The sequence below is a fragment of the Bufo gargarizans genome, chromosome 5, assembly GCF_014858855.1.
Source record: "Bufo gargarizans isolate SCDJY-AF-19 chromosome 5, ASM1485885v1, whole genome shotgun sequence".
Classification (NCBI taxonomy): Eukaryota; Metazoa; Chordata; class Amphibia; order Anura; family Bufonidae; genus Bufo; species Bufo gargarizans.
The window spans coordinates 489696487-489724417 of record NC_058084.1 but is presented as its reverse complement, the minus strand read 5'-3'; the positions used below and the strand labels follow the sequence as shown (position 1 = coordinate 489724417).

General features: G+C 44.8%; 1 protein-coding gene across 1 annotated transcript in view; it reads left to right on the top strand.

The window, feature by feature from the left end:
- Positions 1-27931, top strand: part of WDR70 (WD repeat domain 70) — a 214460-nt gene that overhangs the window by 142524 nt on the left and 44005 nt on the right. The window contains exons 11-13 of the mRNA XM_044293792.1: positions 5039-5138; positions 12785-12869; positions 18578-18716. Coding sequence (XP_044149727.1) covers positions 5039-5138; positions 12785-12869; positions 18578-18716 — 324 coding nt within the window. The remainder of the gene's footprint in view (positions 1-5038; positions 5139-12784; positions 12870-18577; positions 18717-27931) is intronic.

Genomic DNA, 27931 nt, shown 5'->3' with positions numbered 1-27931 from the left:
CAAAAATACAGTCACTGGTAAGAAGAGTACCTTCACTACAGACTACATCATCTACCTTTCTAACAGCTTAGAGAATAAACATTTTTGTGGGAGTGCCTCTTTAAGAAATGGCCCTGTTTGTAATTATTTCTACTATGTATTTGTAATGGTGCCTCTATCATATAGTTGTTACTGTGCCCCCTGCTGTTACATACTTATTATGGTACCCTCTGCTGTCACTCACTTGTTACAGCGCCCCCTGCTATTCTTCCGATTCCCTCTCAGAACGTCCACCATATGTCCAGTACCAGTGGTCACATTTAGTGCTCAGAGGCCCATTCCCACTTCCCACTTTGTCTTGAACATGGGCGCAGTGATTCCTACTATTGTGCAGATACCTAATACGAATCAGTGAACTTCATGAGACTTATTCTTACCAGCGCAGATGGATTCTGAGAGAGGATCAGAACACCAGGGGGAGCTATAAGCAGTATGTAACAGCAGGGGGCGCCATAAGCAGTTTATAACAGCAGGAGGGCGCCATAACAAGTATGTAAGCACGGGTTATCATGAAAAGTATGTAACAGAAGGGGGCGCCATAACAAGTATGTAACAGCAGGGGGCACCATAAGAAATATGTAACAGCAGGGGGCACCATAAGAAATATGTAACAGAAGGGGGCACCATAAGAAATATGTAACAGCAGGGAGCAGGGGGTACCATAAGAAATATGTAACAGAAGGGGGCACCATAAAAAATATGTAACAGAAGGGGGCACCATAACAATTATGTATCAGAAGGGGGCGCCATAAGAAATATGTAACAGCAGGGAGCACCATAACAAATATGTATCAGAAGGGGGCGCCATAAGAAATATGTATCAGAAGGGGGCGCCATAAGAAATATGTAACGGAAGGGGGCACCATAAGAAATATGTAACAGCAGGGGGCACCATAACAAATATGTATCAGAAGGGGGCGCCATAAGAAATATGTATCAGAAGGGGGCGCCATAAGAAATATGTAACGGAAGGGGGCACCATAAGAAATATGTAACAGCAGGGAGCACCATAACAAATATGTATCAGAAGGGGGCGCCATAAAAAATATGTAACAGAAGGGGGCACCATAAGAAATATGTAACAGCAGGAAGCACCATAACAAATATGTAACAGAAGGGGGCGCCATGGCAAATATGTAACAGCAGGAAGCACCATAACAAATATGTAACAGAAGGGGGTCCCATAAGAAATATGTAACAGAAGGGGGCACCATAAGAAATATGTAACAGAAGGGGGCGCCATAACATATATGTTAAAGCACATGGCCCAATAACAAGTATGTAACAGCAGGAGTAAGTATGTAATACAAGGGGGCACCATAAGAAATATTTAACAGCAGGGGGGCAAAGAGGTAAAATCTTGAATTGTGGCACAACCCCTTTAAATACCCAATGTTAACTAGATACAATGCTATTATAGCCCCTTACTTGGACTTAACATACAGTCATGTGAAAAAATTAGGACACCCTTTGAAAGCATGTGGTTTTTTGTAACATTTTTAATAAAAGGTTATTTCATCTCCGTTTCAACAATACAGAGAGATTAAAGTAATCCAACTAAACAAAGAAAACTGAAGAAAAGTCTTTTCAAGATCTTCTGTAAATGTCATTCTACAAAAATGCCTATTCTAACTGAGGAAAAAGATAGGACACCCTCACATGTATTCCCTCTTAAATTGGCTCAGATCTCACACAGGTATATCACACCAGGTGCACATAATTAGTAGATCGTTACTCTGCATGTTGAATGAGGCTTGCCCTATTTAAACCTCAGACATTTAGTTTGGTGTGCTCCTGACTGTTGAAGTGAGAGTGAGCACCATGGTGAGAGCAAAAGAGCTGTCAGAGGACTTCAGAAAAAAGATTGTAGCAGCCTATGAGTCTGGGAAGGGATTTAAAAAGATCTCAAAAGATTTTGAAATCAGCCATTCCACTGTCCGGAAGATAGTCTACAAGTGGAGGGCTTTCAAAACAACTGCCAACATGCCCAGGACTGGTCGCCCCAGCAAGTTCACCCCAAGAGCAGACCGCAAGATGCTAAAAGAGGTCTCCAAAAACCCTAAAGTGTCATCTCGAGAACTACAGCAGGCTCTGGCTACTGTTGATGTAGAAGTACATGCCTCTACAATCAGAAAGAGACTGTACAAGTTTAACTTGCATGGGAGGTGTGCAAGGAGGAAACCTTTGCTTTCCAAGAGAAACATCGAGGCCAGACTGACATTTGCCAGAGATAAAGTTGACAAAGACCAGGACTTCTGGAATAATGTTCTTTGGACAGATGAGTCCAAAATTGAATTATTTGGACACAACAGCAGAGGACATGTTTGGCGTAAACCAAACACAGCATTCCAAGAAAAGAACCTCATACCAACTGTGAAGCATGGAGGTGGAAGTGTCATGGTTTGGGGCTGCTTTGCTGCAGCAGGACCTGGTCAGCTCACCATCATAGAATCCACGATGAATTCTACTGTGTATCAGAAGGTGCTTGAAGAACATGTGAGACCATCAGTTAGAAAATTAAAGCTGAAGCGGAACTGGACCATGCAACATGACAATGACCCAAAACATACTAGTAAATCAACCAAAGATTGGCTGAAAAAGAAGAAATGGAGAGTCCTGGAATGGCCAAGTCAAAGTCCAGATTTGAATCCCATTGAGATGCTGTGGGGTGACTTGAAAAGGGCTGTACGTGCAAGAAACCCCTCAAACATCTCACAGCTGAAAAAGTTCTGCATTGAGGAGTGGGGTAAAATTTCCTCAGACCGATGTCGAAGACTGGTAGATGGCTACAAGAACCGTCTCACTGCAGTTATTTCAGCCAAAGGAGGTAACACTCGCTATTAGGGGCAAGGGTGTCCTATCTTTTTCCTCAGTTAGAATAGGCATTTTTGTAGAATGACATTTACAGAAGATCTTGAAAAGACTTTTCTTCAGTTTTCTTTGTTTAGTTGGATTACTTTAATCTCTCTGTATTGTTGAAACGGAGATGAAATAACCTTTTATTAAAAATGTTACAAAAAACCACATGCTTTCAAAGGGTGTCCTAATTTTTTCACATGACTGTATGTGTGGGCTATTATGAACTGCAATACCAAGCACATCCACTATTCAGTGGATGGCGCTGTGCTTGGTAAGCTGCTCCTCAAACAGTTGAAGGTGTATGTACTTTATGGCAACTGCAGTGAATAGGGGAAAATCAGAAAGCAAAGTCAATACCACAGTCCGGGACACCATCACGTGGAGCCTTGATGTTCTGGAAATGGTCTACCGTTTTGTGTCTACAGCTCCTCTGCAGATTTATGTGTCTTTACGGACCACACGCAGACCCGGTTTAATCTGATCCTGCATTCATGTACCTTCCTTTTTGCCATGTACAGCTTATCAAGAAAAGAGAACAGAATGAGTAACACTAGACTGGAGGATCAGACTACACCGGGCCTTTTTGTAGTCTGTAACCATGGCCACGCATAGCTGTGTGTAGGAGCTGTATACCGAAAACAGTAGAAGGTTTATTTCTAACCAGACTTTTTGCATAGATGACAGATTACGACTCACGCTGGATAACTAGAGGGTGACAGAAGTTACTTGTAAGGGAAGAGATTCGTCCAATTTCAGGTGCCGGATTACAGGGATTTGAGGGCTGTACATGTATAAACCCTGTAATCGCGTAATGAATGTACGTGTTACTGAGAAGGAAAGGGCTTTGTTAGATGTTATAACTCATGGTTCCCTACAAGTGCCATTAATGGCCCCGTGTCACTGCGCTCTGCTGTTCTTCTCGCACGGTCGTAAATGGTCCTCGTCCGTCTTCCATTTTTTATTGTCTTAATCCTCATTCCTGGAAAAGGCTCTTAATAACTAACATGTTGTGAATGTCTGAGGGGCCGAAGGACGCACGTACGGCGGGAGAGCCATCACGTCCTCTCGCCGCTCTGCTGCCGTCTGCTGTTTCTCACTTACACTTCGGCTGATGATGGTAAACTTTTTGTTCTCATGTCAGAAAACAGTTGATATATTAATATTAAACCAGTGCCTTTTTTTTTTAAGGGAACCATAGATTTTAATTTTCTTGAAATTGAAATGTTCCAGAATCAGGTTAAAGGATTTTCTGGCAGTGGTCCCACGTCCAGTTTCTCAGTCACAATAAAACTCTTTCCATCTTGACTTTTTAGTTTATTTTATAGGGTTAAAGGGTTTGTTTTCCTACCCTATTGGGACATATGGATGTCATATCCACTGCGGACCCCACTGTATGAGCCAGAATAGGGCCACTGGTAGACAAGAGTCTCTCATGGATCTGAGTGGCCACCATGTAATACCACATTTCCCCTGTAGTGGCCGCTCCAGAGGAAATGTCAGGCTGGCTGCGGCTTCTGTCGGCAAAATCAACAGTTGACGGAAGCGGGACCATTGGTGATCAGCCCAACATACGAAAGGGGGTCGGTTGTTTGATAAGACAACCCCCTTTTTTTTTTTTTTACTTAAAGGGATATTCTGGTTAGACCAAGTTATCAACTTGAGAGGGGATAAGGCCTTCTGCACAGGAATGTGTGCGCCCCGTGGCCGTGCTGCGGCCCGCAACACCGACCGCGGGGCAGCAGATCGCGGACCCATTCACTTTAATGGGTCCGCGATCCGCCCGTTCCGCAAAACTATAGGACATGGTCTATCTTTTTGCGGAACGGAAGTACGGGACGAAACCCCACGGAAGCACTCCGTAGTGCTTCCGTGGGTTTCCGTTCCGTGCTTCCGTTCCGCATCTCCGGATTTGCAGACCCATTGAAGTGAATAGGTCCGCATCCGTGATGCAGAATGCCCACGGAACGACGCCCGTGTATTGCAGATTCGCAAATGCGGTCCGTGTGCAGGAGGCCTAACTGTTAGACCGGTGGAGATCCGACGCCTGAGACACCTACTAATCACAAAAATGTTTTTAATAATGGTTGTTAGTAGAGATACTTTATATTGAGTAATGTTTCTGTTCCTTTTATTTTATCAGGTCCACACAAAATTCCACTGCCGGCAGGCTCATACGCCGAGCACTGACCCTTCCTGCATTGCTTTCTCGTATGGCGGTACTGTAATAGCCACACGAGGAGGTAGGTTATATATACTGTTGTCATCACATAGAGTCATCCCATTGAATCCTATGGTCAGAGAACTGCATTGCCCTCATTCACACTGGGTGCGCTGCAGTTCTCTTGGGCAGGAGCAGGTTTTCTGTTGAGACTGCAGACCGTACTGTCCCAGATGAAGGGATTGGAACGTCACAGTTTACTGAAATCTCTGCAAAAAGTTAACAATCACTATTATGTCTTGATGTGAAGACTGATGTACGGCTATTTTCACACCAGCGTTTTTGCCTAATCCGTCAGGATTCAGCAAAAACGCTTCCGTTACTGATAATACAACCGTCTGCATCTGTTATGAACGGATCCGGTTGTATTATCTTTAACATACCCAAGACGGATCCATCATGAACTCCATTGAAAGTCAATGGGGGACGGATCCGTTTTCTATTCTGTCACATTGTATCAGAGAAAACTGATCCGTTCCTATTGACTTACATTGTGTGCCAGGACGGATCCATTTTGCTCCACATCCCATGACAGAGAGAAAACCGCAGCATACTGCGGTTTCTTCTCCCGTATGAGAACGCAACCAAACGGAACAGAATGCATTTTGGAGCACTCCGTTTGTCCCCATTGACAATGAATGGTGACAAAATGGAACGCTAGTGTGAAAGAAGCCTTACACATGTCTGGGGCGATCATGTGGTAAAGCACTGTTTTATATATATAATTTACATACCGGGTATACGTTCAAGTAACAGTGTTCATATATTGTGTAACTTGTCCTGTACTGATCCAGAGTTGCATCCTGTATTATACTCCAGAGCTGCCCTCACTATTCTGCTGGTGGAGTCACTGTGTACATATGTTACATTACTTATCCTGTACTGATCCAGAGTTACATCCTGTATTATACTCCAGAGCTGCACTCACTATTCTGCTGGTGGAGTCACTGTGTACATACATTACTTATTCTGTACAGATCCTGAGTTACATCCTGTATTATACTCCAGAGCTGCACTCACTATTCTGCTGGTGGAGTCACTGTGTACATACATTACTTATCCTGCACTGATCCTGAGTTACATCCTGTATTATACTCCAGAGCTGCACTCACTATTCTGCTTGTGGAGTCGCTACTCCCACAACACACCAATGATTCTAAACCATGTGTGTGGCCATATAAACAGAAAACACCCAAAAAGCCACACTACAAAAATGTAAATAAATATAATATTTATTGAATTCCATATAATAAAAAGTATAATGATACAATCACAGAGATACGGTTAAAAGCGGATCCCATATAGCAGCATGTGGCAAGTCACACATAAAAGCATACAGCGATCTATGCGTATCAAAGAACACCTGTACAAGTCCACTAATCGGAGGGGCCCATATCCATCAGTGCACTAATCCTGTCAGTCAGAATGATTTATATAGCTAGGTAAAAAGTTCCCTAGCCAACCTACAAAGCAGGCAGGCCCAATGGCCATATCATGTTAGTGCATGGTGGATAACCAACCCGGCTGTATAAACCACAATATAAGCTAGGTAAGGCAAAAAGCTAGACTCAAAGGTAATAAGTATAATAAGTGGAACAAACAAGGTGTTTAGTGGACTTGTACAGGTGTTCTTTGATACGCATAGATCGCTGTATGCTTTTATGTGTGACTTGCCACATGCTGCTATATGGGATCAGTTTTTAACCATATCTCTGTGATTGTATCATTATACTTTTTATTATATGGAATTCAATAAATATTATATTTATTTACATTTTTGTAGTGTGGCTTTTTGGGTGTTTTCTGGTAGAGTCAATGTGTGTCATTACTTATCCTGTACTGTTCCTGAGTTACATCCGGTATTATACTCCAGAGCTGCACTCACTATTCTGCTGGTGGAGTCACTATGTACATACATTACTTATCCTGATCCTGAGTTATATCCTGTATTATACTCCAGAGCTGCACTCACTATTCTGCTGGTGGAGTCACTGTGTACATACATTACTTATCCTGTACTGATCCTGAGTTACATCCTGTATTATACTCCAGAGCTGCACTCACTATTCTGCTGGTGGAGTCACTGTGTACATACATTACTTATCCTGTACTGATCCTGAGTTACATCCTGTATTATACCCCAGAGCTGCACTCACTATTCTGCTGGTGCAGTGACTGTGTACATACATTACATTACTTATCCTGTACTGATCCTGAGTTACATCCTGTATTATACTCCAGAGCTGCGCTCACTATTCTGCTGCAGTATGCTGATCACATTGCAGTAGAGAAGATTGTGTTGGAAGCTGACCATTTTCTATAAATTGTAGCAGCAGTGAAGGAGCTCGGACCCACCAGCCATTATTGTGTAGGAGTTGGAAAACACTTTAGGTGATGAATACCTTTTAGACTCCGTATGTCAGAAATAATAAGATAAAAGCATCAGTTATATCAGATATTGTGAGGAGGTGAGCACTTCCCTTTACAGTTCGCAGCCCCTTCAGATTTCTGGCAGACAGAGCTCTCGGGTCCTGGCTCTTCTTGTGGACATACAACTGGGTGGGAATTTTTTGGGAAAAGCCCCCTGGGAAAAAATATATAACATTCATTACGTACATGTAGGTTGCACTACAGAGACAATATCCCGTCCTTTTGTGCAAGGAAAACCTCCTTTTAAAACAATAATAATAATTTAGTTTTTTCTATCTCTGCTTTCAAAGACCCAGATTTTTTTCTTTTTTCTTTTTGACTTAACTGTGTTTTTTGCATTGGAGCCATTTTCCTGCATGTATGATTTGTTTATACATTTTTTTATGTATTTTTTATTGATCAAGATAAATTTGATAATGTTATGGGTTGTTACAGACACAATATTATCAGTTATATATAGTTTTTATTTTTTTTTAACATTTTTCTCTTTTTTTTTTTTACGAATGTTTGAAATTGAAAAAGTTATTTTTTTTATTTTTTTTACCTCATTTAAATTTTTCATATTTTTCCTAACATTTTTATTTTCCATTTTAAGAAAAAATGTCCTATTCTCAGTAAGATCTTGAACCCGCGATACTCTGCTGGCCCATAGAATACCTTGCAATACTTCTGTATTGCAGTGTATTTTGTTAGCTACAGTAAGAGCAGGGGCCTAATAGGCTTCCGTACATGGCAGGCCTGTTGTAATTTGTAGGCTTGTTACAGCCAGGTGATCCTCCTTCCTTTCTCTGAGCATTTGGATGCATTGATCAGTATCGACTGTGGCATCTAAGCAATTAATCCGCTGGGATTGGCGTTATCTCTGGGACTAACAGTCAGAGCAAGGCTATTATACGGCCAGCACCCACAGGCGATGGCATGGACTCAGCTCCTGAGCCTGCCTCATCTCTGCGCCCTAAGTGTACATCAGTTCCTAGGCTCTATGCAGCTCCCTCAACGTGTTATTACAGTGTAGGGGTTACGAGTGATATTATAAGCAGTCAACACACAGAGCGCAAGTTTAATCTGCCAAAATTTGTCATTATACGTGCGCGGAAATGAAGCATTTTCCATATTTGCTCTTTGAGCAGATTGTCGATGTTTTTACACGTTGCGCTCATTTTCGTCAGGCTTTTCGCCAGATGTCCAATCTCACAACATGCGTTATATATCTGATTTCATGCCGTGTATGGCGGTATTATGGAATTATCACTCCTTGATGAATAGCATCAAAACGGAAATCCATTTCCTCCAGGCCCACAGATGAGGACGGGCTTCCATGTTCCTGGTGAATGTCTCATATCTGAGGAGCTTAGGAAGAATTATTGGTCGGAGACCTCAGAGATTCGTTATATCCGGGGAAGTTTTTTCGTAGTTTTGTTTTTTTCATAATGTGTTTTGACTGTAGTTTGATGACTCATTTGTACTCGGTCCAAAAAGTGAGCGGCAAGGTAGCGTAAATCCAGCTTTGAGTAGTTATCTGGAAGGAGACCAAGTAAGCCAGATGTACATTGAGTTTTAGTGTAAGACACCTGCTAAGTGTGCAGAGAGGGGACATGACTCCCTGTACGCATGATGCTTTCCAGGCACAGGGTGCGAGAAAGGGTTAAAGGGACCGGAACAGTCCAAGTCCTCGCCAAAGTTTCTATTATATCTCATGTAGTGAACACATGTACTGATGTACAGAGGGGCGAAACCTCTGGACATAGTCACCATTATGCCATAACATTAAGGAAAATTGGTCAAGAGGAGGGATCTGAGCTACAAAACATCTCCAGAATGGCTGGTCTAATGAGGTGTCTCCAGTATGTAGCAGTTAGTACCTACCAAAAGTGGCCCATCAAGGAGAACCAGGGTCATGGTCATGGGTCATGGTCACCCAGTTCTCATTGATGTGTGTAGGGGTGAAGTCTCGCCCGTCTGGTCTGATCTGACAGAAGACCTACTGTAGAGCAATCTGCCGACAACGTTTCTGCGGGCAATGATAGAAAGGTGTCAGAACACATAGGACATTGCGGCATGCTGTGTATGGGGCTGCAGACTGGTCAGAGTGCCCATGCCGACCCCTGTCCATCACGGGGAAGAAATGGCACCAGATGCACTGTGGGAAGAAAGCGTCCAGGTCTGATGAAGCACGTTACATCATGTGGATGGCTGTGTGGGTCACTTATTGGTGATGACACCAGATGCACTATGAGAAGAAGGCGGCCTGGTCTGATGAATCACGTTACATCATGTGGACAGCCAGGTTCGTGTTTGTCACTTACCTGGGAAAGAGATGGCACCAGGTGCACTGGGAGAAGAAGATGGACTGGGCTTTTATATCATGCGTCACTTATCGGGGATGGCACCGGGTACACTATTGAAAGAAGGCAGCCTGGTCTGATGAATCACGTTACATCATGTGGACAGACGGAGGTGTCACTGACCTTGGGAAGAGATGGCACCAGATGCACTATGGGAAGAAGACAGCCTGGTCTGACGAATCACGTTACATCATGTGGAAAGACGGATGTGTCACTTACCTTGGGAAGAGATGGCACCAGATGCACTATGGGAAGAAGACAGCCTGGTCTGACGAATCACGTTACATCATGTGGAAAGACGGAGGTGTCACTTACCTTGGGGAGAGATGGCACCAGATGCACTATGGGAAGAAGACAGCCTGGTCTGACGAATCACGTTACATCATGTGGACAGACGGAGGTGTCACTTACCTTGGGGAGAGATGGCACCAGATGCACTATGGGAAGAAGGCAGCCTGGTCTGATGAATCACGTTACATCATGTGGACGGCCTGGTGTGTGTGTGTCACTTACCTGGTGAAGTGATGGCACCAGGTGAATCGTGGTAAGAGGGTAAGGCAGCAGATGCAGTGTGATGCTGCGGGAAATGTTCTGCTGGAAACCTTGGGTCCTGTCATCATGTGTATGTGACCTGTACCACCTTCCTAACCATTGTACAGTACCCCTATTCATGGCAGTGATGCCCTCTAATGGTAGTGCCCTCTTTCAGCAGATTAATGCCCCAAACTCACTGCAAAGACAGTTCCAGGAATGAGGAACATGACAAAGAAATCAAGGTCATGCATCATACAACGGGTCCCATTGGCCTACATTTGGGTCCTTTGTGGTTTCTGTCATTTTTTCTAAGAATAATGCTGCATACTGTGCTAATCTTTCCATCAAATCTGACACAACTACTGATGGAACCTCTAAAACAGGTGTGAACTGAGCCGAACACGTTTTATACTTACAGTACATCTAGAGCTGTATTCAAAGTTCTGCTAGCTGACACGTGTGAACCTAGTGTACTGCAACCGGCTAAAACACTTCATATCTCAGAATGCAAAATCACAGCATGCACAATACAGTCACTGGACCAACAAAGGGGCTTCCGGGATACATGAGATCATACTACTGGAAGCTCATCACAGATTTTTGCATGCAGCTCTGGCTGTGAATGGTGTATTGCATTTGACTGAAGATCGGTACGAGATAAGAAAAGTAAAGCACCTGCAAAAATACACAACATTTTAAGTACCGTCATGGCCAAGGGTTTTGAAACTGGCACAAATTTTGGTTTTCACAGAGTTTACTGCTTTAGTGTTTTTGGATCTTTTTGTCAAATGTTTCTATGGTAACTGAAGTACAACTATAAGTAGTTCATAACTTTTATTGACAAATCCCTAAAGTTTCCGCAAAGACTCAATATTTCCAGTGTTGACCTTCCATTTCAGGACGTGTGCATTTCCCCAACATGCTGGATATCAGGTAATGGGCCAAATCCTGACAAATGACAACCTAGTCTTCCCTAATCAGTGCTCAGAGTTTATCACAATTTCGGTGTTTTTAATTGTCTGCCCGATTTTGGAGGATTGACCTCAGGTTCTCAATGGGATTGAGATATGAGGGGTTTCCTGGCTATGGACCCAAAATTTCAATGTTTTGTTCACCGAGCCCCTTAGTTATCACTTGTGCCTTGTGAAGTAGCCTTCATCATGCTGGAAATAGCATTGGACATCCTCAAATTGCTCCTGAATGGTTGGGAGAAGTTGCTTCTGGACATTTTGCAGGTAGTACAGGGTTTGGACTGTCGAGGACCGGGGACTTCAGAGACTGTTTGGGACATCTGGAAAAATGATTGCCCGGAGATAGAAGGGTGACGCTCACGCTACCATGAGTTCTTTGTCATGCTAACAGTAAAGCCTCCTGAGACCATTTATGTGTAGGGTTGCTTCTTATCCAGCGGAGTGGCCCTCTCACAGATTTGCCCGAGGACACTGCCATGAATCAAGAATGATATCAAAACCTCCTCCAGGAGAAACTTCTCACAACCATCCAGGAGCAGTGTGATGAACATTGCTTTTTCCAGCATGATGGAGACCATGTCACCAGGCAAAAGTAGCTCGGTGAACAAAACTTGGAAGTTTTGGGTCCATAGCCAGTAAACTCACCAGATGCCAGATCCCACTGGGAACTTGTGGTCAATCATCAAAAAACGGATAAACAAAACAAAAATACAGAAATTATGATAAACTCCGAGCACTGATTAGGTAAGAATGGGTGGTCATCAGTCAGGACTTGGCACAGAAGCTGATATCCAGCATGCAGGGCGGACTGCAGAAAGGAAGGGTCAACACCGGAAATATTGAGTCTTTGCAGAAATTTGATGGATTTGTCAATAAAAGTAATTATGAAATGCTTATAATTGTACTTCAGTTACCACAGAAACATCTGGATCCAAAAACACTGAAGCAGCAAAGTGTGTGGAAACCAAAACTTGTGTCAGTTTTAAAACTTTTGGTCAAGACTGTAGATGTAAAGGGAAAATCATGTTTAGAAGTAGAGTCTCTCTGGATCGGCAACTTCCAGCGCTCCATCTGTGGTGAAACTACAGTTCCCAGCATGCTCTGCTCACTTCTATGGGAGTCCTGAGAACAACCAAGCAAGTATGCTTGATGGGAGTTGTAGTTTCACCATAGTTAGAGTGCCAGAGATTGCCGATCCCTGCTCTAGGTGTTGCTCTCAGATTATGCTGAGAGTTGTAGTTTTTACATTTTTTTTTTAGCAAATGCTGTGCACCAAGTGGAATTGGTCGCCTATAGGGCAGGCTGCGGATTAGTAACTGAACGTGGCCTCATTATTGTTATGATTAGGATCTATTCTGATAGTGAAGGCTTTTTCCTCTGCATTTCAGGAGACGACACTTTGAAAACGTGGGACATGAGAAACTTTAAGAAGCCTCTTCACGTGGCCTCCGGATTGCCCAACTATTTCCCAATGTAAGTGTTCAGCCCCTGCCCCTGTGTGGAGATGTCTCCGATGGGTAAATTGCCCATCAATGAGCATTGAAAAAGCCAAGTGGAGCTGATGGGAGACCCACTGCTGCCTCGCTTTCCCCTCTCAGCTGCCACTTTAGCCCTAGTGATGGGGGGGTCTTAGGACCTCTGCCAGTGATGATCACTGATGTCTGAGGCCTGGCCTTATATTATGGAGCTGGAATCTCCAGCTGTACAGTTATCCTCTACAATATGTCTCCATCAGTGTGTGCATTTGCCCTTACAGCAGAGACAACATAGACACCTGCCTCTTGTGTCTAATGGGAAATTCTGCAGTATAATACCAGTGTATTCACAGACTGGACACATTCAGCCTCTGTTATGGTGCCTGTACTGCAGGCATGCTCAACCTGCGGCCCTCCAGCCGTTGTAAAACTACAACTCCCACAATGCCCTGCTGTAGGCTGTTGAGGCATGCTGGGAGTTGTAGTTTTGCAACAGCTGGAGGGCCGCAGTACTGTGAAGTTACCAGTAACTGACCCAGAAGAGGAAGAAGAATAGGCAGCACTCAGCACTGAAGTATTTCCAAAGCTCAATACATGGATTACACACGGCTGGGGGCAGTATGCCTACTTTCACATGCAGCAGCGGCGACGGCCGATTCGCGCTTCGTCAGGCCCCTACGTCAGCACGTAACCCCGTGCTGCCTTCTTATCTCATAGGCGTCACGTTGTCATGGATACAATAGCGACCTGGCGCATGACAGGAAGGCAAGTTTAAAAATAACTTGTGTAAACTACAAAAACATGAAATACAAAACAATACCTTATAAAAACGCGCTCAAATCATTACGGTCATTAAGACCCAAAGGACCCAGGGCCCCAGAGCGTATTATCCACCTGGCCTCCTTTTGCAACAACTGGCGACGCCGATCGCCGCCCTGAGATGGAACTATGTCAAGTCCTGCACATCTGAGTGTTTCTACATTCCCTCCGTGCACTTCTCGTACAGGTGCAATCACCCTCAGTTCTTATAGGGTTAAAGTGCTCTCTAATTCTCTCCAATAAGCACCTTATGGTCTTGCCTATGTAAAAACGACCACAGGCACAAATCCTCACATAGACCCCACAGGTGCTTCTACAGGTGAGGACACCGGCGGCCACTCTCTGACTAATTCCACCTGTACCTGGGAATAATGAGCAGCTACCACCCTGAGAAGTACAGCCTCTCCTGCAACCAGTGTCTCCTCTTCTCTTCTGAAAACCGGCTCCTGACTATTTAGTCTCGCATTGTGCGACTCCTTCTAAAGGTTATTAAGGGATTTTCATTCACCTGATCCATAAGACTAGCATCTTTTTTTTAGGATATCCCAATTCTTAAATATGGCCGCTCGTATGGAGTCAGCCATTGGACTAAATTGATACGAAAACGTACATCTCTTTTTCTCATCATGGCCCTTCACATAAACTCTCTGTTTTCCTTTTACATTTTTGTGTTTATTTCCAAAATCCCGGCTCTATCCATCGTTTCTTCTAACAATTTCTCGGGATAACCCCTACCCAATAGACGACACTTTAATTCCACATCTTGCGGGAGTGGCGGCGGTTCTGGTAGTCGTGAAGCATGTTGGCAGAAGAAAAAATATGGGGGATTCAGCCCGCACAACCCCTAGCAGGTGCAGATTGCTATAGCGAAATACAGATACAAACGCAAAAACACAAAATGCAATCGCACTCTGCCCTACCTTTATGCTGGATGTTGAATGAGGCATTGGTGTACATTTTGGCCAAAGCGTAATAAGCCACTCACCACGTCAAGGTCGCCTTAATGAGTGGTCCCTAACACTAGTTCCTACCTTTTATGGGCCATGACAGCCACACAAAGTCCAGGGAGCGCAGGTACAGCATGCACGCCAAGCACACTCTGCTTTTAACCCCGTCCGGTGCCATTACAGCTTTCATCGGATCCAGGGATGCAAGTACCAACATGCATGCTGAGCCCACTATATACTTCTCCTGGAGCTTAATGGCTACTGGTAGGTGCTATGTAAGCAGACTCAGTTTTATACTGACTTTAAAACCAGCCTCCAGGGCAGACTAACTGGTCAGGTGTGCATGACTGCTTGGAGATCGCCACGCCTCCAATATATACTACAAAGAAAAAATATGGGGGATTCAGCCCGCACAACCCCTAGCAGGTGCAGATTGCTATGGCGAAATACAGATACAAACGCAAAAACACAAAATGCAATCGCACTCTGCAACCAGCACTCTGCCCTGCCTCTATGCTGGATGTTGAATAAGGCATTGGTGTACATTTTGGCCAAAGCGTAATAAGCCACTCACCACGTCAAGGTCGCCTTAATGAGTGGTCCCTAACACTAGTTCCTACCTTTTATGGGCCATGACAGCCACACAAAGTCCAGGGAGCGCAGGTACAGCATGCACGCCAAGCACACTCTGCTTTTAACCCCGTCCGGTGCCATTACAGCTTTCATCGGATCCAGGGATGCAAGTACCAACATGCATGCTGAGCCCACTATATACTTCTCCTGGAGCTTAATGGCTACTGGTAGGTGCTATGTAAGCAGACTCAGTTTTATACTGACTTTAAAACCAGCCTCCAGGGCAGACTAACTGGTCAGGTGTGCATGACTGCTTGGAGATCGCCACGCCTCCAATATATACTACAAAGAAAAAATATGGGGGATTCAGCCCGCACAACCCCTAGCAGGTGCAGATTGCTATGGCGAAATACAGATACAAACGCAAAAACACAAAATGCAATCGCACTCTGCAACCAGCACTCTGCCCTGCCTCTATGCTGGATGTTGAATAAGGCATTGGTGTACATTTTGGCCAAAGCGTAATAAGCCACTCACCACGTCAAGGTCGCCTCCATGAGTGGTCCCTAACACTAGTTCCTACCTTTTATGGGCCATGACAGCCACACAAAGTCCAGGGAGCGCAGGTACAGCATGCACGCCAAGCACACTCTGCTTTTAACCCCGTCCGGTGCCATTACAGCTTTCATCGGATGTTGGCAGAAGTGTCAATTTTTGTGAATGTATACAAGACTCCTTGATGTTTATTCTTGCCAATAATGTGTTTAAATTTGGTAATGTCTGGTATAGGCAAAAAGTAGGTACTGCGATGGGAACTCCGGTCTCTCGCACATTTGCAAATATTTATTTAGCTAGATTAGAGGATAAGTGCGTCTTTTCAACCAGCAACCCATGTGTGAGCAACATAAAACTGCTTTTACGGTTTGTTGACGATCTTTTCCTAATATGGTCGGGAACTGAGTCCCAATGTGAACATTTTGTGCATTATTTAAATAAAAGTAATGACATGGGCATGAAGTTTACCATGAATTTTCATGGATGCGGGGTGGGGAGCTGGTCACGGAGGGATTTCGCAAACCCACGGCGACCAGCTCCCTACTCCGCTACAACAGTTTTCACCCCTATAATGTTATATGGACAGTTTGTGAGACTAGTGAAAAAGAGGGATATGACAAACAAGCCCTAGAATTAAAGTGTCGCCTATTGGGTAGGGGTTATCCCGGGAAATTGTTAGAAGAAACGATGGATAGAGCCGGGAATTTGGAAATAAACACAAAAATGTAAAAGGAGAACAGAGAGTTTATGTGAAGGGCCATGATGAGAAAAAGAGATGTACGTTTTCGTTTCAATTTAGTCCATACGAGCGGCCATATTTAAGAATTGGGATATCCTAAAAAAAGATGCTAGTCTTATGCATCAGGTGAATGAAAATCCCTTAATAACCTTTAGAAGGAGTCGCACAATGCGAGACTAAATAGTCAGGAGCCGGTTTTCAGAAGAGAAGAGGAGACATCGGTTGCAGGAGAGGCTGTACTTCTCAGGGTGGTAGCTGCTCATTATTCCCAGGTACAGGTGGAATTAGTCAGAGAGTGGCCGGTGTCCTCACCTGTAGAAGCACCTGTGGGGTCTATGTGAGGATTTGTGCCTGTGGTCGTTTTTACATAGGCAAGACCATAAGGTGCTTATTGGAGAGAATTAGAGAGCACTTTAACCCTACAAGAACTGAGGGTGATTGCACCTGTACGAGAAGTGCACGCAGGGAATGTAGAAACACTCAGATGTGCAGGACTTGACATAGTTCCATCTCAGGGCGGCGATCGGCGTCGCCAGTTGTTGCAAAAGGAGGCCAGGTGGATAATACGCTCTGGGGCCCTGGGTCCTTTGGGTCTTAATGACCGTAATGATTTGAGCGCGTTTTTATAAGGTATTGTTTTGTATTTCATGTTTTTGTACTTTACACAAGTTTTTTTTTAAACCTTCCTGTCATGCGCCGGGTCGCTATTGTATCCATGACAACGTGGCGCCTATGAGATGAGATAAGAAGGCAGCACGGGGTTACGTGCTGACGTAGGGGCCTGACTAAGTGCGATTGTGCGCGAAACGGCCGTGGCCGCTGCTGCATGTGAAAGTAGGCATACTGCCCCCAGCCGTGTGTAATCCATGTATTGAGCTTTGGAAATACTTCAGTGCTGAGTGCTGCCTATTCTTCTTCCTCTTCTGGGTCAGTTACTGGTAATTTCACAGCCCTACATACAGTACTGCGGCCCTTCAGCTGTTGCAAAACTACAACTCTCAGCATGCCTCAACAGCCTACAGCAGGGCTTTGTGGGAGTTGTAGTTTTACTACAGCTGGAGGGCCGCAGGTTGTTGCAAAAGGAGGCCAGGTGGATAATACGCTCTGGGGCCCTGGGTCCTTTGGGTCTTAATGACCGTAATGATTTGAGCGCGTTTTTATAAGGTATTGTTTTGTATTTCATGTTTTTGTAGTTTACACAAGGTTTTTTTAAACTTAGCTTCCTGTCATGCGCCGGGTTGCCACATTGAGAATGAATGGGTCTGCACCCGTTTCCAATATTGTGGAATGGATGCGGACCCATTTGCAGACGTTTGAATGGAGCCTTTCTTTATTCCTTCCTTCCTGTCTTCCTTCCTTCTTCCCTTTATTCCTTCCTGTTTTCCTTTCTCCCTTTCTTACTTCCTTCTTTACACTTAATTCATCCCTTCTTCCCATCCTTCCTTCCTGTATTCTTTCCTGTTTTTCTTCCTTTCTACCGTTCTTCCTTCCTTCCTTACTCTTTATTCATCCCTTCTTTCCGCCCTTCCTTCTTCCCTTTATTTCTTATTTTTTTGCTTCCTCCCTCCATTTGTTACTTAGTAGTGTCTAAACTCCATGCACCATAAGGACCTTGTGACATCACAGGGTCACATGACATTGGAAGCCGCCATCCCGTACTGACCATACGACTCACCGTAAGCACCATGAATAGCATGAGTAATCATTAGTATTATTTTATATTACTCATCATTAGTACCACCATATCCTGCGGCTGCTTCAAATCCAAAGTAACTTTAAAATGGTACTCGACCCTGTTACCTCACAAGGTCCTTCCGGCGCATGGACTTTAGACACAGTCTTTATTTCTTCCTGTTTTCCTTCCTTCCTCCCTGTTTGTTCCTTCATTCTTTCCTCCCTACCTTCCTTCTATGTCTGTAGGAAAGAAGGTTTCTCCACCAACAGAGAATCTGCCTGAGGAGGTGGTGATGGTGGAGTCACTACGAGAAGAGGGCCCTGGGTGTCTGGAGTGTAATAATATTACAGGTTATATTTACTGTGTTTATTCTTCCGTTCATTCTCACCTCCCTATAGGACTGATTGCTGTTTCAGCCCCGATGATAAACTCCTGTTAACGGGGATTTCAGTTAAAAAAGGAGAAGGCAGCGGCAAACTGTTCTTCTTCGACATGGTCGATTTCAAGAAGGTTTATGAAATCGCTGTCACAGACGCCGTGAGTTATTATTTTATTATTTATCTATTATGTTATTGTTTATCATATTATGATTATTATATTCTGTTATCTATTATTATACTAGATTACATACCCAGCATTGCTCATGTGTACATCCATCTATTAAAATATTTTCTAAAGTTATTTCTTACCTGGAATTGTTCTTTGTTGTCTTTGGCCCAATTAGAGAGGTAAAGACAACATCCACAGTTTTTTAGCCCATTAGTGCCCCCCAATATGGCGATCCCGAACAAGCCTTGGGCTAGGTCGCCACCTTTTTAAGACAGTAAAGTCTAAGGGCTACAGCGGCTCGGCTCTCACATGACAGCCAGACTTCTGCTATAACAGTCCAGGCTGTTTAACCTCTTAGATGTCATCATCAATAGCGACTATGGCAGCTAAGTGGTTTAGATGGAGGGGATTCCCTCTGTCTCCCATCACTACTCCGCAAATGAGATTGCGGTGTGCTGATATCTTTGCATGGCAGCCTGGGGCCCAACCAAGTAAATCTGTATCAGCCTGCGCCTCTCTGTCACAGCCTGCTTATGCCTGTCAGTATAGCACTGGCATTATAATGCAGTGTACTGCATAAGCAGTACAATGTATTATTCAAGCGATCAAAAGATCTCCCCTCGTGGGAATAGTAAGTGGTTAAAAGGGTTTTCCAAGACTTTAATACTGATGACCATTCCTTTGGATAGGTCATCGGTATCTGATTGGTGGGGGTTCGACACCGGGACCCCCGCCGATCAGTTGTTTGAGAAGGCATCGGCGCTCCTGTGAGCACCACAGCCTTCTCTCAGCTCACCAAGCACAGCGCCGTACATTTTATAGCGGCTCTGCTCGGTATCGTAGCTCAGCCCCATTCACTTGAATGGGGCTGAGCTACTCCTAGACCACGTCACACATGAATGTTTTGTCACTGGCCTAGGAAAAGCTGGAGAAGGCAGCGGTGCTCACAGGAACGCCAATGCCTTCTCAAACTGCTGACCGGCGGGGCTCCCGGGTATCGGACTCCCTCCAATCAGATACTGATAACCTGTCCAGAATACCCAAAAAATCCAAGTTAATAAATACACAGTTTTCCATTGAAAAAATGCTTTTCAATGGAAAAAAGCCAAAAATAAAAGCCCCACCACATATTTGGAATCACTGCATTGGTAATGACCCCACACTACACAATTATCATGTAACTTGAAAAAAAAAAAGCAATGCTAGAATTAAATAAAAAGCGATCAAAAATTATGTACCCCAAATTGATACCAATAAAAACTGGGTGTCCTGCAAAAATTGAGCTCTCACGCAGCTCCTTAGAATGAAATATAAAAAAGTTATTGGTCTTGGGATGCAGCGATGCAAAAACATATTTTTTTTCTTATTTTTTTTATTTTATTTAAAAAATGTTTTTTAATTGTGCAAAAGTAGTAAAACGTAAAAAAAAAAAGCTTTGTTTTTAGTACCACTGTAATCTTATTGACCCAGAGAATAAAGTTATCATGTTATTTATGCCAAAAAAATTAACGCCACAAAATGTATAACATAAAAACTCAGTGGCAGTTTTGCTGTTTCTTTCCTATCCCTCCCAAAATGAGTTAGTAAACGTTAACCAATAAGTGAACACCAAAATGGTGCCATTAAAAACTACCAAGTTGTCCCACAAGAAACAATCCCTCATATGGCTACGACCGAAAAATAAAAAAGTTATAGTTCTTGGAATGCAAAGATGAAAAAAAAAAAAATACATTTTTTTTTTCCTCTAAAGGTCCCATACACACTAGTGCATTGTATGCAGAACCCAATGTTCTTGGCGGGTTCAGCCAACAGTTTAATGTTTATGGTGTCGGGGGAGAGAACAGATGGTGTCGGGGGAGAGAAGGATTGGAGCGAAATGAAAATTTTTGCCTGATCCTTTTGTTCTCCTGGGAGATGAGCTTCTTCTAGAAGTCGGTTCCCCTGGCTTTCTCCTCTCTCCCCATTGAATACACATTTTGACTGAGATAAACGTTTATGTGTTTGGGGGAGTTGGGAGAGATACCTGATCATTCAGCTATTGAGTGTGTATAGCCGCCCTAACACTTTGGTCATGCCTGCAAACTTTGCAAAACCTGCTATTCCCCCCATTCATAGAGGAAACATATTTGCACAGAGTCTGTTGGATCTTCCATCTCCCCTGCACTGCAGTCTGCCTCTCATCTCCCTGCATGTTCTGCTGAAAGACAAACTGTTTGTTGCCCATAGCAACCTTTCACTGCACAGCTTTTTTTTACTACAGCGCTTCTCTATCTGCCTCTCCCTCTGCGATTCACAGTATAGTCTCCCTATATGTTATGTCTAAAGGACAAGCTGTTTGTCGTCCATAGCAAACAGTAATGTAGCTGTAACTGCTGAGGCACTGCTTTTCACTCTGCCTCTCATCTCCCCAACCACAGCACAGCTTTTATTTTACTACAGCGCCTCAACAGTATTGTAGCGCTGTGTTTACCAAGCTTTGGCTCTCTAGCTGTTGCAGTACTGCAACTCCCATCATGCCCCGTCAGCCATTAGGGCATGCTGGGAGTTGTAGTTTTGCAACAGCTGGAAAGCCACAGGTTGGTAAACATAGTATAATTTATTATACTATTATTTTATTATTTATTATGTTTTATTAGATTTTATTATCATTATACTATAATATGTTATTTATAATGTAATCATGTATTATGTTATCGTATTTTAATCATTATTATTATAATGTGCATTTTCTGCTGATTCACAGTCCTCTGGTCACTATTTATCTCGTCCCTGGGGCTCTGTAGTACCAAATTTGGGGTGAAGACCAATAGGATATAAAGTATATATTGAATAATAGCTATATATATACATATATCCCTAGTAAAATATTTTAGATGATTTTATCTTCACCCTTAAAGGGGTTTTTCGAGACTTTTATACTGATGACCTGTCCTCTAGATAGGTCATCAGTATCTGATCGGTTGGGGTCTGACAACTGGGACCCCCGGCGATCATCTATTTGAGAAGGTACTGGTGCTCACAGTAATGCCATGGATTTCTCTCAGCTTTTCCCTAGGCCAAGTGATGTCACATTCATCATCCACGTGGCCTAGGGCGCAGCTCAACCCCATAGAAGTGAATGGGGCTGAGTGCGATACCAAGCATGGCCACTGTACAATGTACGGCGCTGTGCTGGTTGAGCACGGAGAAGGCTGCGGCGCTCACAGGCGTATCGGTGCCTTCTAAAACAGCGGATCAGCGGGGGTCATGGGTGTTGGAACCCCACCTATCCAGAGGATAGGTCATCAGTATTAAAGCCTTGGAAAATCCCTTTTAAGTGTCTTTTCAGGTAAATTGGAAGTCTTGGATTTTTTGGAGTCTGTTTGCCTAAGAGAGGCCATTTTTACCCCTTTAGACCCTTCCCTTCCATACTGATATTTCTCTGGTTATGAATATAAACTTGTAATGGGGTCGGATAGAACTGAGGACTTTCCTTCCACTGTAAGCCTCGTCTGGAGAACCGTCCACGGACATTTCACACATTCTTGTCGAAGCCGCCTCGCCGCCATGTTCAGGTGCTGGGCTTGGCCTTTTGGTGAACCTCAGGGGTAGTGGAAGCTGAGAGGGAATGTTTGCGGCAGCGCCACGCTCTGTGTTTAACATTCCTTCATAAATAGGTCTTTCCTTGTCTGTCTTGTCCATATTGAATCCTTCAAATTGCCGCAGAAGAAAATCCTCTTGTTTTATGAGCTTTGACATCTTTTAATGAGGAAGCCATATCTGGATCTCTTCTGGGTGAACCTGTCAACGGAGACGAGTGGAGATTTTGGGTTTTTCTTTTAGCTTATTGCATTGATAATTTTTTCCTGTTTTGTATCTCACTTTAACAGCATTTAGTTTTTTTGCTTTTTTTCCCCTCATTTTTAGCATAATTTTTTATAGGTTTTTTTCCCCCTAATTTTTCCCCCAAATTATTATTTTTTGTATCCTACCAGGAGCTGCGTCACCCTTGTCCATTGTATCGCAGCCATGTTCATGAGAATGGGGTCGAATGATAATGACATTGAGGCACTAGCCCTGTTTTTGAAGAAATGCTCCTTTTTTGCCTGATTTCATACCAACCTTTCATGCGTTAGGACATGCCGCACCACCTGTAATTCCACGTGGCTCTATGCCACATGGTGTGAACAGCATGGTAATGAACCAGAAGTAATCTGCCCATGTTCAGTCACTAAGGCTGGGCTACACCTTAAATATCTGTCAGCCAAATACTCCTGGCACCCTCATACACATGCATGCTCGGCTCAGCTTGAGTTTGCATGTGTATTTGGTTGGGGGAAGCGAATAAGACTCCTCTAGCGGTGGCTTATCTCATCAGCACTTAGGGTCCATTCACACGTCCATAAGTGTTCTGCGGATCCGCAAATTGCGGATCTGCAAAACACGGACACTGGCAATGTGCATTCCACAATTTGCGGACCGCACATCACCAGCACTATATTAGAAAATGCCAAATCTTGTCCGCAATTGCGGACAAGAATAGGACATGTTCTATTTTTTTGCGGAAACGGAAGCACGGATGCGGAAGTGCGCATTCCGGCCCCATTGAAAATGAATAGGTCCGCACCTGTTCCGCAAAATTGCGGAACAGATGCGGACCTATTTTGCGGACGTGTGAATGGACCCTTATAGAGGGACGACCAAGCAGCTAAGCTGCCTTTGCACAGCACCACCACACCATCTGAACAGATCCCAAAAGCTCACTTTTCCATGCGAGCAAGTAGATTTTAATCCATATAAGGTCTCCTGCTAAAAAGGGGTTGTCCCATCTTGGACATTGGAGGCATATTGCTAGGATATCTGATGGGTGCGGGTCCCACCTCTGAGACCTGCACCTATCCTTAGAAAAGAGCCCGCAAAGTGACACAGGGTTCACTGTGCATGCGCGGCTGCCCTCCATTTGTTCCCATGGGAGGGCGGAAAATAGATGAGTGGCACTCTCTGCTATTGAAATGAATGGGAAGCTCACCGCACAAGCGCGACCACCGCTCCATTCACTTCTATGGTGCTGACGGCTATTTTTGGGGCTCCCGCAGGAACTAATGTAGGAAGCCGCGCAGGCGCGTTGCGCCCTCCAACACCCAGAGGTGGGACCACCCCCACCTTTTAGACATTGGGGGCAAATCCTAGCAATATGTCCCCAACGTCCGAGATGGGACAACCCCTTTAACATGGCAGCATGGGTGCTATAAGACTACTGGGTCATTCTCCCTGTGGATGCAGTGTTATGGCGGTGGTCACCACGCAGTTCTGCGCCATATTAGAGTAAGGGCCCTTATTCGGTGAATAAACCGGACATGTTTTACGACGACTCCTAACCTCGAAAGTGCCTAAAGCAGGTGGAAGGTAGTGCATTTGTTGCGCACCTCTTCTGGTGCAGTTGGTGCCTGAATTGTGCTGCATGTTGCACAGTAAAGCTCCGCCATTGACCCTGACAGTTTGATGTCTGAAATTTACACTCGTTGAAGGTCCACGTGTACCGGGCTGGAATATAGAATGTGGGCTATGTGAGCTGCACACGCGTCCATGTGACCTTGACTGTCGCTTCCTGTGATTGCTGTCAGCAGTTGATGTGCCGGCATTGCCTCTCTGCCTCGATTAGTAAATGGATGGGGCCTCTGCTTTCATGGAAATTGAAGGGCTCGCCGTCGAGGACTGTCAGTCCAGTCGTCATTGATCTGTCTTAATGGGAGCGCTCATCGACCGCGGCACCTCGGGGATGGTTGTGGAGCATTTTAGAGTCTTTTCTAGCTATGTTGTAGTATGATAATACACCTTGCTTACAGCCTGCGCTCACCTGCCTGCTCACAGCCGGTGATAACAGGTGGAGGACGAAGGTGCTAGCGGTGCAGAGCCAGGGGCACCCATCTAATATTTCAAAGGGTTTACTGGGAAATAACATTAACCTCTTGGTGCCCCATGACGTTGGCATGCATCATGATTGCATGGGTGCGGCGAGAGTTTTGCCGGTGCGATCAACAGCAGGAGCCCGGCGGCGATTGTCAGAACGCTATTTGACCCCTTTAATGCCGCATTCAATAGCAACAGTGACATCTAAGAAGCTCCCTACCCGTCGACCAACACAACGCAGTATCGTTTTCCATGGCCTCCGTTCATCTCCCAAAAATGTATGATTATTATTATTAGTATGTATCATTATAATTCAAATGGTAATAGCCCCCCCCCCCCCCCGTACGGCTCTTAAGATGTGTCAATGAGAAAAAACAAAGATCGCTGCATCCTGAAGACCCAAAATAGGCCGGAGCTTAAAGGGGTTGTCTCATCTGGAACATTGATGTCAGATAGATGTGGGTCCCACCTCTAGGAACTGCACCTATCTCTAGAATGAGGCTTCCTAAGAGAGCAAGAGAGCACTGCATATGCGCAGCCGCTCTCCATTCATTTCTATGGGACTGCCGAAAAATAGCGAGCGCTGGCTTGGGTGTTTTCAGTGCTCCCATAGAAATTATTTTAGGGCGGCCGCGCATGTGCATTGTGTTTTCTCGTGCTTCCTAGAGGTGGAACCCACATCTGTCTGACATTGGGGGCATACTCTTGGAGATATGGCACCAATGTTCCAGGTGAGACAACCCCATTAAGGGGTTAATGGCCATCAAAGACCCAAAAGTGACTGCTAGCGGCCCGCATTGCTCCACTTCCTTCAGTGCACTGTGCAGCAGGACACAGGGCCGTCCTGATCACGTGACGGACGCTCAGGTAAAGAACCGTGCAGCTGCATGTCCAACACATGACCAGGACTGATTGTCATCCACCGGAGCAAACAGAGCAGATGTCTGTTGGAATGACAGCAAGCAGGGATCTTGAAATCTGCAAGACCTTGATACATTGATAAATTGGTACATTGATAACGTTGCACATGGATTGTTAACTTCTCCTCTATGGCTGATATCGCTGGCCACTGATAATCCCCATGTATGATCGTCCTGAGACGGATATGTGGGGGGCTGGGTCAGAGCGTTGGGTGTGTGGGTAGTGGGGGGGGGGGGGGGGGGGGTGTTCCCGGTATGTAGCGGTTAGTACCTACCAAAAAGTGATCCAAGGAAAGAGAACCAGCGACAGAGTCTCGGCCACCCAAGGTTCATTGATGTGTGGGGGAAGAAAGCTCGCCCGTTGGTCCGATCCCACAGAAGAGCTGCTGGAGAGCAGATTGCTGGCGATGATGGAAAGTTATCAGCATAGGACATTTCAGCTTGCTGTATATGGGGTGTAGTACATAGTATGACAGATGATATAGAACCACTGCTGCACGTCACCATCTCAGCTCTGCTATATCTTTATTATACCACTAGCTTAATGGGGTTCTGCAGGATTACAAATACATGGCTGCTTTCTTCCACACATGTCCATCTCAGCTCAGCACCACTGAAGTAAACCAGACTGAGATGCAATACCAAACACTTATTGGAAGAAAGCAGACATCTTTTTCTAATCCTGTACAAAACCTGCTTTTGTTAAAAAAATATATAAAAAAATCCCCCCATTGATCACAGTGATCGACAGTGGATCCTAGCAGCAAATGTTCATTTTCCCTGCAGCGCCACCACAGGTGAACCGAAGTATTACACAGATATGACTGAAATAGATGGTTATGCTGGGTCCTCCAGAGAGAAAGAGACATTAATAGCTGCTGTCTCTTCTGGCTTAGAAATGATCGTGAGCAGGATACCCCTACTAGGGCTTATGAAAATGGGGTTTCCAGACCAGACCCTCCCCCCTCTCTTTTTATCCTTTCATTCCATACTATTCCATGGATTTGTTTGTGTGTGAAGCTCATGCCGAAGACCCTGGGTCCATTCTTCTATCACTAGGTGCGCGCCCCCTGATCGGCTGAGGAGCCTTCAGCTTTTCAACGTGTATTCCATATTTAGCCCCTTGCGAAAGCCTCGCCTGCTATTTCCCTTCACTTTCCTTCCCTGAAATGTAATCCATTTTTTGGGATATGGCCTCTTGCCAGGCCAGGAGGAATGCACATGCACGAAACGCGTGGAAGGTGCAGGTCGGAGGCGCTCGCTTTGATGATCTGCCACTTGTTAGCCGCTTCTAAAATGTCCTGCCAAGCGAGGTTGAGCCTTGCTTGATGCCTCATTCCACCTCTGCTCTCGGCATGAAAACAGAACCTCTGCCTATTTACATTAGGTACAGTCCCAGCCCTGAGGATATGGGCAGCAGTGTGCACCCCGAATTGTGAGCCGGAAGATGTCCCCCATGGAACCCCCCCCCCGGGTGCTTGTCTTCGGAGCAGTCTCGCCCGGGCTCTGAATTAATCTCCAGGAGTCACTTGAGCACCCGATGTGCAGACATGTAATAGCACCGAGGCGCGCGTCCACATACCATCCCTGGAGCGGGTTTCAGGACTGCGCTGGGGGGGCCTAATAACCGACTGAATGACTGACACCGTATTGCATCTTCCAGGCCGCATCATGTTCCCAAAATGGTCGGCGCTCTAAGCCGAAGTCTCCCGTTTCACAGATATTTCGTGCATTGAAAACACAAACACGTCTTCAGTTATCAAAGTGACCTTGGAATGGAAAACTGGACCCCCTGAAGATGGCGCCACCAGTTCACGTCTGGTTAGCGGAGACCTCCGGAAAAATGGGGGCTTGTGCTGTCACCTCTTTTTAAATGTGTTGTGTCGGGATTAGACCAAAAATGGATATGTTCTTGCAGAAACAGCGCCATTCCTGTTGACAGGTTGGGGGTGGTATTGCAGTTCTTCACTTCAATGGAGCTAAGCTGCAATACCAGACGAAGCCTATGAACAGATGTGGCGCTGTTGCTTGAAGAAAGCAGCCATGTTTCTCTTTCAACCCGTTTAAAGAGGGGGTCCAGTCAAGTTAAGAGACAAGTTAATGTTGGCTACCGTATAGATCATCCACCTGGACTCCCCCTGGTGTTTACAACCTCCTGTGGTAGGTCTCATCAACCCTTCTCCTGTATGTGGACGGTATACATGGAGGTCTGGAGGAACATATCCCCAGGTTCTGGGATCTTGGATGCAGTTAATTTTTTCCACAAATATTTTTTATTTTTAAGTGAATTTTTTTGACAATATTTATGGGATATTTAGTGGGAATGACACCCCCTGATCCTGAGAAGGTGTGTGCCCATTGCCCACTCTAGGTTGCAGCACATGCAGTGTCATT